Genomic DNA, 13,141 nt, shown 5'->3' with positions numbered 1-13,141 from the left:
TCCTTGTTAAACACCCTCAGAACCTGTATATTCAGTAAGGTTGCTCGCCAGTCTGTTTTGAACAGCCTCCAAAGCCTGTATGTCCTGTCCTAACTCCTCTAACATTGGGGACACAGGCCGCCTACTTGCGGAACGTTTCAGAGAACACCTCTGGGACACCTGTACCAACCAACCCAACTCCCCCTCCCACTCCACCAAGGACATGCAGGTCCTTGGACTCCTCCATTGCCAGACCATAGCAACACGACGGCTGGAGGAAGAGCGCCTCATCTTCTGCCTAGAAACCCTCCAACCACACGGGATGAACTCAGATTTCTCCAGCTTCCTCATTTCCTCTTGCCCCACCTTATCTTAGTCCCAACCCTCGAACTCAGCACCGCCCTCCTAACCTGCAATCTTCTTCCTGACCTCTCCGCCCCCACCCCACTCCGGCCTATCACCCTCACCTTAACCTCCTTCCACCTATCGCATTTCCAACGCCCCTCTCCCAAGTCCCTCCCCCCTACCTTTTATCTTAGCCTGCTGGGCACACCTTCCTCATTCCTGAAGAAGGGCTCAGCCCGAAACGTCGATTCTCCTGCTCCTTGGATGCTGCCTGACCTGCATCAGCACCACATTTTCAGCTCTGATCTCCAGCATCTGCAGTCCTCACTTTCTCCTCCTTAAATATAGGGATCTAAACCAGTACTTCCAGTGTGGCCTCATCAACACCATGTTCAGTTGTGAAACCCCTGAGGAATAAAGGCCAAAAAATTTGCTTTCTTAGGAAAGAGTTTCATGTTTGCGAGTGAGCAATGGTACAGGCAGAGGAGGAGTTGCTTACTCAGTGACACAGAGCAGAGTAACAAACCAGGGGAAGGGCTGGTGGTATTAAATGATCTGTGAAGATGAGATTTGTTTTTTATTTATGGTTAGCTCCATCTCAGGTTCTGGACATGCTGTAGGGTACTGAGGCTTCAGAAGAACACAGTATGCAAAGACTTAGTGACGAGGGGTTATTCTTCCTGAGGAGGGCTGAGGTAATCTGTACTTTGCCATGTCCACATCCATGTCTATGAAGGTTAGTGGGTTGTAATCATGGTGCTGGGTGTTCTTGTAAGTGGAAGTGTCCAATACTTCCTTGTCAGGCTCCTCCACAGGCTTTCCCACTGACTCTGCACAAAACAAAAATCATTGAGTGAATGCTCATTATAGTCATTGAGTATTCCCAGTCTCCTGGGGTCTATCACAGCCTTTCTACTTGTATATCCCAGTGTCTCCTCTCCCCACCTCTGCGCATCCCAGTCTTCCGGGGTTATCCAGTCTCCCACAGTCTCCTCACCTCTATGTATCCCAGTCTCGTGGTGTGTCCCACTGTTCCAGAATATCACAATATCCTGGTGTCTCCCCAACTCTGAGTATCTGTCACCCAGTATATCCCAACCTCCCAGAGTACCTCAAGGTCCAAGTTTATCCCAGGGTCTCCAAGCTCCTGGATGGTGGGTTGATATCCAAATGAGTCATGGACATGAAGGAAGGTCTTTTTGTCACTAACTGTCTCAGACTGAGCACGCAATGCAGAGACCAATCCCTGCACACTGAGCTCTGATGGCAATGTTATAGAGTCATAGAGTCACAGCGATGTACAACACAGAAACAGACCCTTCGGTCCAACCCGTCCGTGCTGACCAAATATCCCAACCCAATCTAGTCCCACCTGCCAGCGCCCGGCCCATATCCCTCCAAAGCCTTCCTATTCGTATACCCATCGGTGCATGAACATTCGGTAAGTCCAGTTAGAATGCCTTCGAGAGTGAGGAAGGGAAGATTCGACATCTGGCTGGTTTTTGAAAACTTGAATTTTTGGTGAATCATAATCAGGAGGGTTTTATCGGACTAGTACTGTAGAAGGGAAGGTAAAAGATAGGTTCAAGGAAGGAGTTGTAAATAGTTGTTAGTTAATTATTCACTGTTATACCTTACGAAAGAAAGCTGTTAATTTTTATTTTAAACAGAAATTGGCCACTCAGATTTTCGTAGATTACTGCAAGGCATATTTCTTTTCTGTGTTGCTGGTTTAAATTAAGAGGTTTACGCCGTGTCGTCACAATATGAAAGAAGGTACACCTGCCCCCCCACCCGCACCCCCTCCCCTCACACACACTCAGACAGTACATCCCAGACCCTAAACCCTCGAGTGAACTTCCCCCTCCCTCCACACACCCAGACAGTACATTCCAGACCCTAACCCCTGGAGTGAACCTCCCCTCCCCCACACTCTCAAGACAGTACATCCCAGACCCTAACCCCTCGAGTGAACTTCCCCGTCCCCCCACACCCTCAGGCAGTACATCCCAGACCCTAACCCCTCGAGTGAAACTCCCCCTCCCCCCACACTCAGATAGTATATCCCAGACCCTAACCCCTCGAGTGAATCTCTGCCTCCCCCCACACTGTCGGACAGTACATCCCAGACCCTAACCGTGCGAGTGAACCTCCCCCTCCCCCCACACTCTCAGCATGTTCCAGATCCTGGTCCCATAGCTGGAGAAACATTTTTCTCATGGCAGGTTTGCTTTCTTTCACTCAGGACTTTAGACTGGGACTTCTAGTTTTCAATCCTTCCACCAATGGGGACAGTTTCTCCCTATTTCCTCTGTCCCGACCTCTTGTGATTTTGAACACTTTGATCAAAGTTCCCATTAACCTTCTCTACTCCAAGGAGAACAGCCCCAGCGTAGCCAGTCGAAGTGCAAAGCTGAAATCCCCCTCAGCCCTGGAACCACTCTGGTGAAGATTTCCTTCACTTTCTAGAACATGTTTATATTCTTCCTGATGTACAGTGTCAGATCTGGAACACAGCATTGTAACTGAGCACAACCCAGTGCTTTGTGCACGTTTAACACAACAGCTTCTTATTCTGACTGTTCATCACTTACCCCCTTTCCCCAGCTGTTTTTAATGGTCCCACCTTGGTGTGTCCCTAACCCTGTCTAAGCACCCTATGATCTGTGTGTCCTTGTTTGCTATGATCTGCCCATACGGCTCTCAAAACAAAATTTTTCACTGTATGTGGGTACATGAGATTACAATAAATCAAATCTACATTGAAAGCAATTCCACTTCCAAATGAAAGTTTACTCCAATCAGCAAATACAAACACTAGCATCGATCAGCTGACCTGACTGTATACGTCCAGAGTGATGTTGGCAGGGAAAGATCAGCACAGAAATGTTCACTCTTTCTTTCTCCACAGAGACAGCCTGACCTATTAGGTTTCTCTTGAATTTTGTTTTCAATAGACAATAGGTGCAGGAGTAGGCCATTCTGCCCTTCAAGGCTGCACCACCATTCAATATGATCATGGCTGATCATCCTTAATCAGTATCCTGTTCCTGCCTTATCTCCATAACCCTTGACCCCACTATCCTTGAGAGCTCTATCCAACTCTTTCTTAAATGAATCCAGAAACTGGGTCTCCACTGCCCTCTGGGGCAGAGCATTCCACACAGCCACCACTCTCTGGGTGAAGAAGTTTCTCCTCATCTCTGTCCTAAATGGTCTACCTGATATGTTTAAGCTGTGTCCTCTGGTTCGGCACTCACCCATCAGCGTAAACATGTTTCCTGCCTCCAGAGTGTCCAATCCTTTAATAATCTTATATGTTTCAATCAGATCCCCTCTCAGTCTTCTAAACTCAAGGGTATACAAGCCCAGTCGCTCCAGTATAAGGTAGTCCTGCCATTCCAGGAATTGACCTTGTGAACCTACACTGCACTCCCTCAATAGCCAGAATGTCTTTCCTCAAATTTGGAGACCAGAACTGCACACAATACTCCAGGTGTGGTCTCACCAGGGCCCTGTACAGCTGCAGAATAATCTCTTTGCTTCTACACTCAATCCCTCTTGTTATGAAGGCCAGCATGCTGTTAGCCTTCTTCACTACCTGCTGTACCTGCATGCTTACCTTCATTGACTGGTGTACAAGAACACCCAGATCTCTCTGTACTGCCCCTTTACCTAAATTGATTCCATTGAGGTAGTAATCTGCCTTCCTGTTCTTGCCACCAAAGTGGATAACCATACATTTATCCACATTAAACTGCATCTGTCATGCATCTGCCCACTCACCTAACCTGTCCAGGTCACCCTGTAATCTCCTAACATCCTCCTCACATTTCACCCTGCCACCCAGCTTAGTATCAACAGCAAATTTGCTAATATTATTACTAAAACCATCTTCTATATCATTAACGTATATTGTAAAAAGCTGCAGTCCCAGCACGGATCCCAGCAGTACCCCACTGGTCACTGCCTGTCATTCCGAAATGGAGCCGTTTATCACTACTCTTTGTTTCCTATCAGCCAACCAACTTTCAGTCCAAGTTAGTACTTTGCCCCCAATACCATGTGCCCTAATTTTGCTCACTAACCTCCTATGTGGGACTTTATCAAAAGCTTTCTGAAAGTCCAGGTACACTACATCACTTACTGACCTTTGACCCTATCATGCTCAGTCCTGTTGCTGTTCAGAAAGCTGTCACCTTTCATGTTGTGAGGCTGCTGATGTGCACAGCATTAACTCAAGAGGCTCCAAAACAAATCTTGCTGGTTTTAAAATGCTCTTGTCTGTTTGATTCTATTGTCATTTTCTAGCTGTGCTCACTGTCACTTTAAACATTGCCTGTCCTCTCAGTATTTTAAAATCACATATGAGATGCTGTCTAACTCTGTCCAGTTATGGATACTGCCTCTCTCTCTCTCCCCTGACTACAGACAGTGAGCATCAGTTAATGGAGCCCATTCTCGAGGTAGAATTAAACTGGAATACCGTGCAGTGTCTCAGCTGAAGCTGACTCAATAGATTCTGGAGTTGTCTCTGCAGCTGAATTATATTGTGGTGATTGACTCTCCCCCTGTGCTGAGAGGGCCAGTTCTCTTGGTGGGCTACTTGCTGTTGTTTCTTGAGTTGTTAAAGTGTTTCTTGGTGGGACGCTTGCTTCTGGTGCTGTTACTGTAGCTTCAGCCCTATCACAGACAGCACTGCTTGGTAAGTCCTGGCTTCCCTGTGCAGCTCGTGTCTCTCTCCCTTTCCCTTTACTCAGCTCCGTGCAAGTCGAATCTTTGGAGACTGGGACTTTGGCAGCTCCAGATAATTCCTTTGGCTCTGTAACCAGTCTTCCTCGGTCCCCGTCTGCCCTTTCCCTTGTCCAGTCAGCACCACTCAGTACAGAATCTGGCTTCGAAAATTCAGCTGGTGTCTTTATAGCTTCTTCAGTCATGGTTTCTTCATCAGAGTCAGAGCTGGAGTCGGAGCTGGAGTCAGAGCTGGAGTCAGAGCTAGGGCTGGACACTTCCTCAGCAGCTGATTTCTCAGCCACAGGTTCTGCACTGGCTGCTGGCGACCACACATCACCTCCTGCAGCGCTGGTTGTGGAGTTGAGTGCCTCTCCCAATAAGGAGTCAGGAGTTTTCTTGGGAAAGAGCAGCACTGTTTTCTTGGCTAAGAGGTTTGCTCGCTCTGTGCTAGTTATCTCGGCCGACTGAATGTGGGAATCTCTGCTCAAGACCTCAGCAGCCTCAGCTCCTGTGTGACAGAGAGTGAAGGGCATGGGTCAGCACACTGAAGCAGACCAGCTCAAACTATTGCCACCATCGTCGATCCGGCAATCTGCCATCAAAGAAACGGTCAAACCAGAACAACTGCATTCGGTTTCCTTAAACCTGCACGCCACATTCGGGAACAATAAAGGAACGGAAAAAAGTTGGTGAAAAGTGCAGGAAAATGGCTCATGGGTTTGAAATCGGAGATGATGTGCTCAGTTATATTCTTGCTGATGACTGATATGAAGCACAATAAATGTAGCTGAGTGCCACTTGGCAAAACCAGAGTGCTTCGTATCAGAGGTGGGGGGGGGGGTGTTGGGTGGGTTGCAGGATGGCGAGTGGGGGGTGCGGGTCAGGGAGCAGGGATTGCGGCAGGGTGTGTGGAGCAGGGGTGTGGGATTGGAGAGGGTGGGGGGGTGTTGCAGGATGGCGAGTGGGGGGTGTGGGTCAGGGAGCAGGGATTGCGGCAGGGTGTGTGGAGCAGGGGTGTGGGATGGGGGGGAAGCGGGATGGCGAGTGGGGGGTGCGGGTCAGGGGGCAGGGATTGGGGCAGGGTGTGTGGAGCAGGGGTGTGGGATGGGGGGGAAGCGGGATGGCGAGTGGGGGGTGCGGTTCAGGGAGCAGGGATTGGGGCAGGGTGTGTGGAGCAGGGGTGTGGGATTATTGGGTGGGGGGGGAAAGCAGGATGTGAGCAGGTGGGGTGTGGAGTGGGCAGACCTCCGATCCTTGGTATGTTCCTCTTGAACAATGTGGGACATCGGGGGGAGCTGCCAATGTCCCCGAAGACTGCCAGCTGCAGCTAGTGACTCACGGCATTTTGAGCTGGAGCTGGGGGTGGGTCTCACTGTGGAGCACCCACAATGCAGGGAAGGTCATGGAGAACACATTCAGTGAGGTCATCCCACTGTCGGTGATGATTACACAGACAGAATGGGAATGGGTGACCATCAGACAAGGCAAATGTCTCAGGAAGGGAGTGCAGGAGAGCCCGCGGCTCATCCCCCTCCCTCCTGGCCTCTCAGGAAAAGCAGTATCAGCCGAGTTCATCACACCACAGTTAGCCTTGCTGTACAGAAAGGGAAGCAAGGGGAAGGGTTTAAATGTTTTAGTAGGATCAGACATGGGGGTAAAAAAGGGGGAGGTGTGGCATTACTTGTCAAAGATAGTATTACAGCAGTGGAATGGACGATGGAAGAGGACTTGCCATCTGAGGTAGTTTGGGCTGAGGTTAGAAATAGGAAAGGTGAGGTCACCCTGTTGGGTGTTTTCTACAGGCCTCCTAATAGTGCTAGAGAAGTAGAGGATAATATTGCGAGGATGATTCAGGAAAAGAGTGAAGGTAGCAGGGTGGTTGTTATGGGGGACTTTAACTTCCCAGATATTGACTGGGAGAGCTATAGCTCGAGTTCATTAGATGGGTCGGTGTTTGTACAATGTGTGCAGGAGGGTTTCCTGACACAATATGTCGACAGGCCAACAAGAGGTGAGGCTATACTGGATTTGGTTCTAGGTAATGAACCAGGCCAGGTGTTAGACTTGGAGGTAGGTGAGCACTTCGGGGACAGTGACCACAACTCGGTGACTTTTACTTTAGTGATGGAGAGGGATAAGTGTGCGCCGCAGGGCAAGAGTTATAGCTGGGGGCAGGGAAATTATGATGCAGTGAGGCATGACTTAGGATGTGTGGATTGGAAAAACAGGCTTCAAGAGAAGAACACTAATGAGATGTGGGGATTGTTCAAGGAGCAGCTACTACGTGTCCTCGATAAGTATGTACCAGTCAGGCATGGTGTAAAGGGCCTTGTGAGGCAGCCGTGGTTTAGTAAGGAATTGGAGTCCCTTGTGAAAGGGAAGAAGGCGGCATATGTAAAGATGAGGCGTGAAGGTTCAGTTGGGGCGATAGAGAGTTATAAGGTAGCCAGGAAGAATCTAAAGAGAGAGCTAAGAGAAGCGAGAAGGGGACATGAAAAGTCTTTAGCTGGTAGGATTAGGGAAAACCCAAAGGCTTTCTATAGGTATGTCAGGAATAAAAGGATGACCAGGGTAGATATCGGTCCAGTCAAGGATAGTAGTGGGAAGTTGTGTGTGGAGGCGGAGGAGATTGGAGAGACACTAAATCAATACTTTTCATCAGTATTCACTCAGGAACAGGACACTGTTGCTGACGTGAATATGGAGTCACAAATGATTAGAATGGATGGCCTGGAAATATGCAGGGAAGAGGTTCTGGGAATATTGGAGAGGATGAAAATAGATAAGTCTCCTGGGCCTGATGGCATTTACCCCAGGATCCTATGGGAAGCTAGGGAGGAGATAGCAGAGCCATTGGCCTGGATTTTTATGTCATCATTGTCAACGGGAATAGTACCAGAGGACTGGAGGATAGCGAATGTGGTCCCCTTGTTCAAGAAAGGGAGTAGGGATAGCCCTAGTAACTATAGGCCAGTGAGTCTGACTTCAGCGGTGGGCAAAGTCTTAGAGAGAATGGTAAGGGATAAGATTTATGAACATCTGGATAGGAATAACGTGATCAAGGGATTCAATAAGTAGTAGGGGGCGTGGATCACACTGCCTGCAACAGTAGTAGACTCGCCAACTTTCAGGGCATTTAAATGGTCATTGGATAGACACATGGATGAACATGGAATGGTGTAGGTTATACAGGCTTCAGATTGGTTCCACAGGGTGGCACAGAGGGCTGAAGGGCCTGTACCGTGCTGTAATGTTCTATGTTATATGGACCATACCCATTGGGATTTAGAAGAATTGGGGGGGATCTTATAGAAACGTATAAAATTGTAAAGGGAATAGATAAGGTAGAAGCAGAGAGGTTACTTGCACTGGCAGGTGAAACCAGACCGGGGACACAGCCTCAAAGTTAGAACTGAGCTGAGGAGGAACTTCTTCACCCAGAGGGTTGTGGATCTGTGGAACTCCCTGCCCAGGGAAACAGTTGAGGTTACCCTCACTGAAAATTTTTAAGGCAAAGACAGAAAGACATTTGAACATGACAGGAATTAAGGGTAAATCATGAAAAGATCAGCTATGATTTTATTGAGTGGCAGAGCAGGTTCGATGGGCCGAATGGCCTCCTCCTGCTCCTATATATGTTCAAAAGAAATTAACGGGGTTGTGCTGTTTAAACTTCCAGACAAAGAATATTACAGACAAGACAGATCGACTAAGGCCACACAGACACATGGCAGCTTGATGTCATCTCTATAACAGAAGCTTGGTTAAGGGAGGGATAAAACTGGCAGCTCAACATCCAGGATGGAGAGTTCTCAGGCAGGGTAAAGTGGGCGATAAAAAAGGAGGGGAGGGGAGCTGTATTGGTTAAAGGATCAATTACAGTTGTGAGAGGGGATGATATACAAAGCAGGTTAATAAATCAGCTGCAAATGTGTTGCTGGTTAAAGCACAGCAGGTCAGGCAGCATCTCAGGAATAGAGAATTCGACGTTTCGAGCATAAGCCCTTCATCAGGAATGGTTAATAAATCAGGCTTTATAGGTCGAGCTCAGAAATGAAACTGGGGCAGTCAGATTACAGACTCCCAAATGAGAGGGAGATAGAGGAACACACATATGGACACATTGCTGCCTGTAGGAGTAAGAGGGCAATAATAACAGGAGACTTTAACTATCCTCAATATCAACTGGGTTACAAACAATATAAGGGGCACTGAGGGTGAAACATTCATATACTATGTTCAGGAAAATTTGTTTTAGATTTCTTTGAAACAATGTATAATAAGCCTAAGCTGATAGATGCTGTTTGCGTATATTCCATAAGGCAGCTGGAGAGCTCTCGGAGAGTGAGGAACTAACATGGCTCGGGACAGAAAGGTGGGAGGGGTCAGGAGCTTTTTCAAATAACCAGCACAGGCTCGATGGCAGAATGGCCACATTCTGTGCTGATTATTGTGCCAATGTAACCATTATCATTACCATTCAAATCAATGTATGAAGAACAAACCAGGCCCAGTCCATGGAGAATGGTACTAGCCATTGCCTGACATCACAACAAGCAGGAGAGAGCCACTAACTCAATGTGGTGATGTTACTGCAGTGTTCATCCAAGGCTCAAACTTCACCTGATCATAAAACACATGGTCTATCTTATGTGAAAGAAATCTTCTGCTCTTACCTGGTCTGGCCTATATGTGACTCCAAACACACAGCAATGTGTTTGATTCTCAAGTGTCCCTGAAATGGCTCAGCAAGCCATTTAGCTGTACAAAAGTGCAGAAAAATTGAACAAGAAAGTTTAGCGGAGATGTGAGAAGCCAAGCAGTCTGTGGAGAGCCTGGAATGCACTGCCAGAGGAGGTGGCAGAAGCAGATATAACAGCGACGTTTAAGAAGCATCTTGACAGATATCTGAATAGGCAGCTAATAGAGGGATACAGACCCATAGTTTCGGAAGGTGTCACCTGGTGGGCCAAAGGCTATGTTCCTGTGCTGTACTGCTCTTTGTTACGAATAAAGCTGGGTTAGAGTCCTGGAACTCCTTTGCTGAGAGCACTGGTGTGTACCTCCCTGACTTATACTTCAAGAAGGCAGTTCATCTCTTAAGAATAATATGTGCTAACCTTGCCAGCGATACCCCACATCCCAGAAAATAATCTCCATTTCTAAACTCAAAAGTATATCAATACTCAGAATATAATCTGTATCTCCAGGCCCCTAACCAGTAATCACTAACCTGGGTCTATAGTAACATGTCACTAACCCCCTAGGCCAGTAATCAGGTAAACAGACTGGATTTCACATTAGTGCCTGTACAAGAAAAATCCCATACACCCATTTCTCTGATTTTCAGTCCTCAAAGTATGCAATGCTGTTAATATCCTGTATGGTGTTGGCAGGGAAGGGGAGGGATGTTTAATTTGGCTCTTTATTTATAATTCTAAACATTCTCTTGTTGGGTGTCTCAAGTGCCCAGTACGAGGCTACAATCCCTAGTTATGAACAATTATTCATATTCCTTACCCTTAACTTTCTTCTTCTTTTGTGGAGCTGTAGCCTTGGTGGTGAGAGACACTGCTTGAAACCCCGACCTCACTATCAACACCTGAAATTCCAAAATCATCCAAACATCCCATCAATAAGAAAATATACAATAAATGGAGACAAGCTCTTGTAGCTATTCACCTTACGCACATCAGGACAAATGCAAGGATGTCAAATTTCAATCACAAAATGTACATGACAGGGGGAACCGAAACTGTGCTGACTGGGGGAACCGAAACTGTGCTGACTGGGGGAACCAAAACTGTGCTGACTGGTTTATAAGTTGATTCTGCCACATAGAAATGAATGGGGAACAGTAGCTCCATAAGCTCCAGTCCTCTGCAAGCAAAACAAAAAAGGTTCAAGCCTTGCACCAATGATTTAAATTCCCTGGGAGTGTGGGGAATCTGTAGTGACCCATTGACTGAGGTGTTGCAATGAAGAAGGCTATCAGAATTAATTTGATGACAAATTATCATTTTTCTCCTGTAGTGCAAGTTGCTGCAATTGTGAAATTTGCTATTCTTGCATTGAATCCTGATGAGTCCAAGATGAAGAGTTGTGGCATCACGACCCTCTGTTTAATTCAGGTTCTGTACTACAGAGTGAATGTTTTAAAACTCTAAGATCTGCATTTATATAGTGCTTTTCAGGGCAAGTAGACTTTCAAAGTGTCTTACAACCAATTAAGTACTTTCTGAATTGCTGTCACTGTTGTAATGTGGGAGTATCAGGGTGACCAACCCTGACAAGGCTGGATTTTGTGGGATGTGATTGTAATTGGCAACACCAGCATTTATTACTGCTGTCTGAGCTGGGGGCGGGGGGGGCTTGCTGGTGATTACCAGGATAGGAATTGTTTGTGATGATGTGGAGGTGCCGGTGTTGGACCAGGCTGTGCAAAGTTAAAACTCACACAACACCAGGTTATAGTCCAACAGGTTTATTTGGAAGCACTAGCTTTCGGAGCGTTGCTCCTTCATCAGGTGATTGTGGAGAATAAGATCATAGGACACAGAATTTATAGCAAAAGTTTGCAGTGTGATGTAACTGAAATTACATATTGGAAAGACCTGGATTTTTGTTAAGTCTCTCATGTGTTAGAATGAGAATGTTGGTTTCAGTTTTTCCATATGTAAATCACAAACTTTTTTTAAAGTAACATTCTCAAGTGAACTTTAACAGTGGGTGTCATGTCGGCCCAGAGAAGGTATTGAAGGTGTGAGTTCCCCAGGCCACAATGGTCAGACTGATTCTAATCTAATAGATGGATTTACAGAATCGTACATGGATTCATGCAGTTTTTGAGCAAAAAAGTAAAATGTAATTCAGCAAGTACAAGTTCACTCCACAAACCTATATATGTATGTGTGCAAGTGGGTGGGTGTATTTAGGGCAGGGGATGTTGAGTGTATGTGAGTGTAAAGGGGTATAAGTCTGTGAGAATACTTTGTGTGAATGTATGAGAGAGGGTCTGTGTGTGTGTGTGTGTGTGTCTGTCTGTGTGTGTGTGTGTGTGTGTGTCTGTCTGTGTGTGTGTCTGTCTGTGTGTGTCTGTCTGTGTGTGTGTCTGTCTGTGTGTGTGTCTGTCTGTGTGTGTGTCTGTCTGTGTGTGTGTGTCCATCGTGTGACATGAACCCAAGGTCCTGGTTGAGGCCAGCCTCCTGGGCACCGAACTTGGTTATCAGCCTCCCGCCCCAAACACACACACACACACACACACATATATATAAGTTTGTGGGATGAATTTGTACTTGCAGAATTACATTTTACTTGACTCAAAAACTGTATGAATCCACGTAAGATTCTGTAAATCCCTTTTTTAGATTAGTATCAGTCTGACCATTGGGACACAGACAGCCTCACACAGGGAGCTAACACCTTCGATCCCTTATCTGGGCCGACATGACACCAATTGTCAAAGTGGCCTTGAAAATGTACGTTTTTAAAAAAGTTTTGTGATTTACATGTGAAAGACCTGAAACCAACATTCTCATTCTAACAGATGAGAGACTTAACAAACAGCCCAGGTCTTTCCAATATGTAATTTCAGTTACATCACACTGTGAGTCTTTGCTCTGAATTCTGTGTCCTATGATCTTATTCTCCACAACCACCCGCTGAGGGAGGGGGTGAGGGAGGGAGTGTGGGAGGGAGTGTGGGAGTGAGAGTGTGAGGGAGGGGGTGTGAGGGAGGGGAGGGGAGGGAGAGTGTGAGGGAGGGGAGGGAGGGGAGGGAGTGATGTTTGTGGCGGATCCCCGGATGAACAAGAACATTCTTAGTTTCCCAACAACGAGAATAAACCCAGACTTTAACATCACCCTGAGGCCGCAAACCCGGGCCCCGGGCCTCGGGCCTCGCCCAGGGGGAGGGGAGGCCGGGCCTCGGGCTCTGTACCTGCCGCAAACCGCGGACCCCGAGTCCCAGCGCCGCCGCCATCTTCACATTCAACACTGACCCCACCGGAACCTGCCCTGACCGGAACCCCCCGGACACCGGAACCTGCCCGGACCGGAACCCCCCGGACACCGGAACCTGCCCG

The 13,141-nt window shown here is 47.3% G+C and overlaps 1 protein-coding gene across 1 annotated transcript; it reads right to left on the bottom strand.

Moving 5' to 3' along the window:
* Positions 1-882: 882 nt before the first annotated feature.
* On the bottom strand, positions 883-13,118 carry ndufv3 (NADH:ubiquinone oxidoreductase subunit V3). Its single transcript, XM_060833895.1, has 4 exons — positions 12,997-13,118; positions 10,579-10,660; positions 4,811-5,566; positions 883-1,154 (listed from the first exon to the last, which is right to left on the bottom strand). Exons 1-4 carry the CDS (start codon positions 13,036-13,038, stop codon positions 982-984), a joined length of 1,053 nt encoding a protein of 350 aa, XP_060689878.1. The 5' UTR covers positions 13,039-13,118; the 3' UTR covers positions 883-981.
* Positions 13,119-13,141: the final 23 nt, after the last annotated feature.

This window comes from Hemiscyllium ocellatum, chromosome 12, assembly GCF_020745735.1.
Source record: "Hemiscyllium ocellatum isolate sHemOce1 chromosome 12, sHemOce1.pat.X.cur, whole genome shotgun sequence".
Taxonomy (NCBI): domain Eukaryota; kingdom Metazoa; phylum Chordata; class Chondrichthyes; order Orectolobiformes; family Hemiscylliidae; genus Hemiscyllium; species Hemiscyllium ocellatum.
The sequence above is the reverse complement of the archived record's forward strand: the minus strand, read 5'-3'. Positions and strand labels throughout refer to the sequence as shown.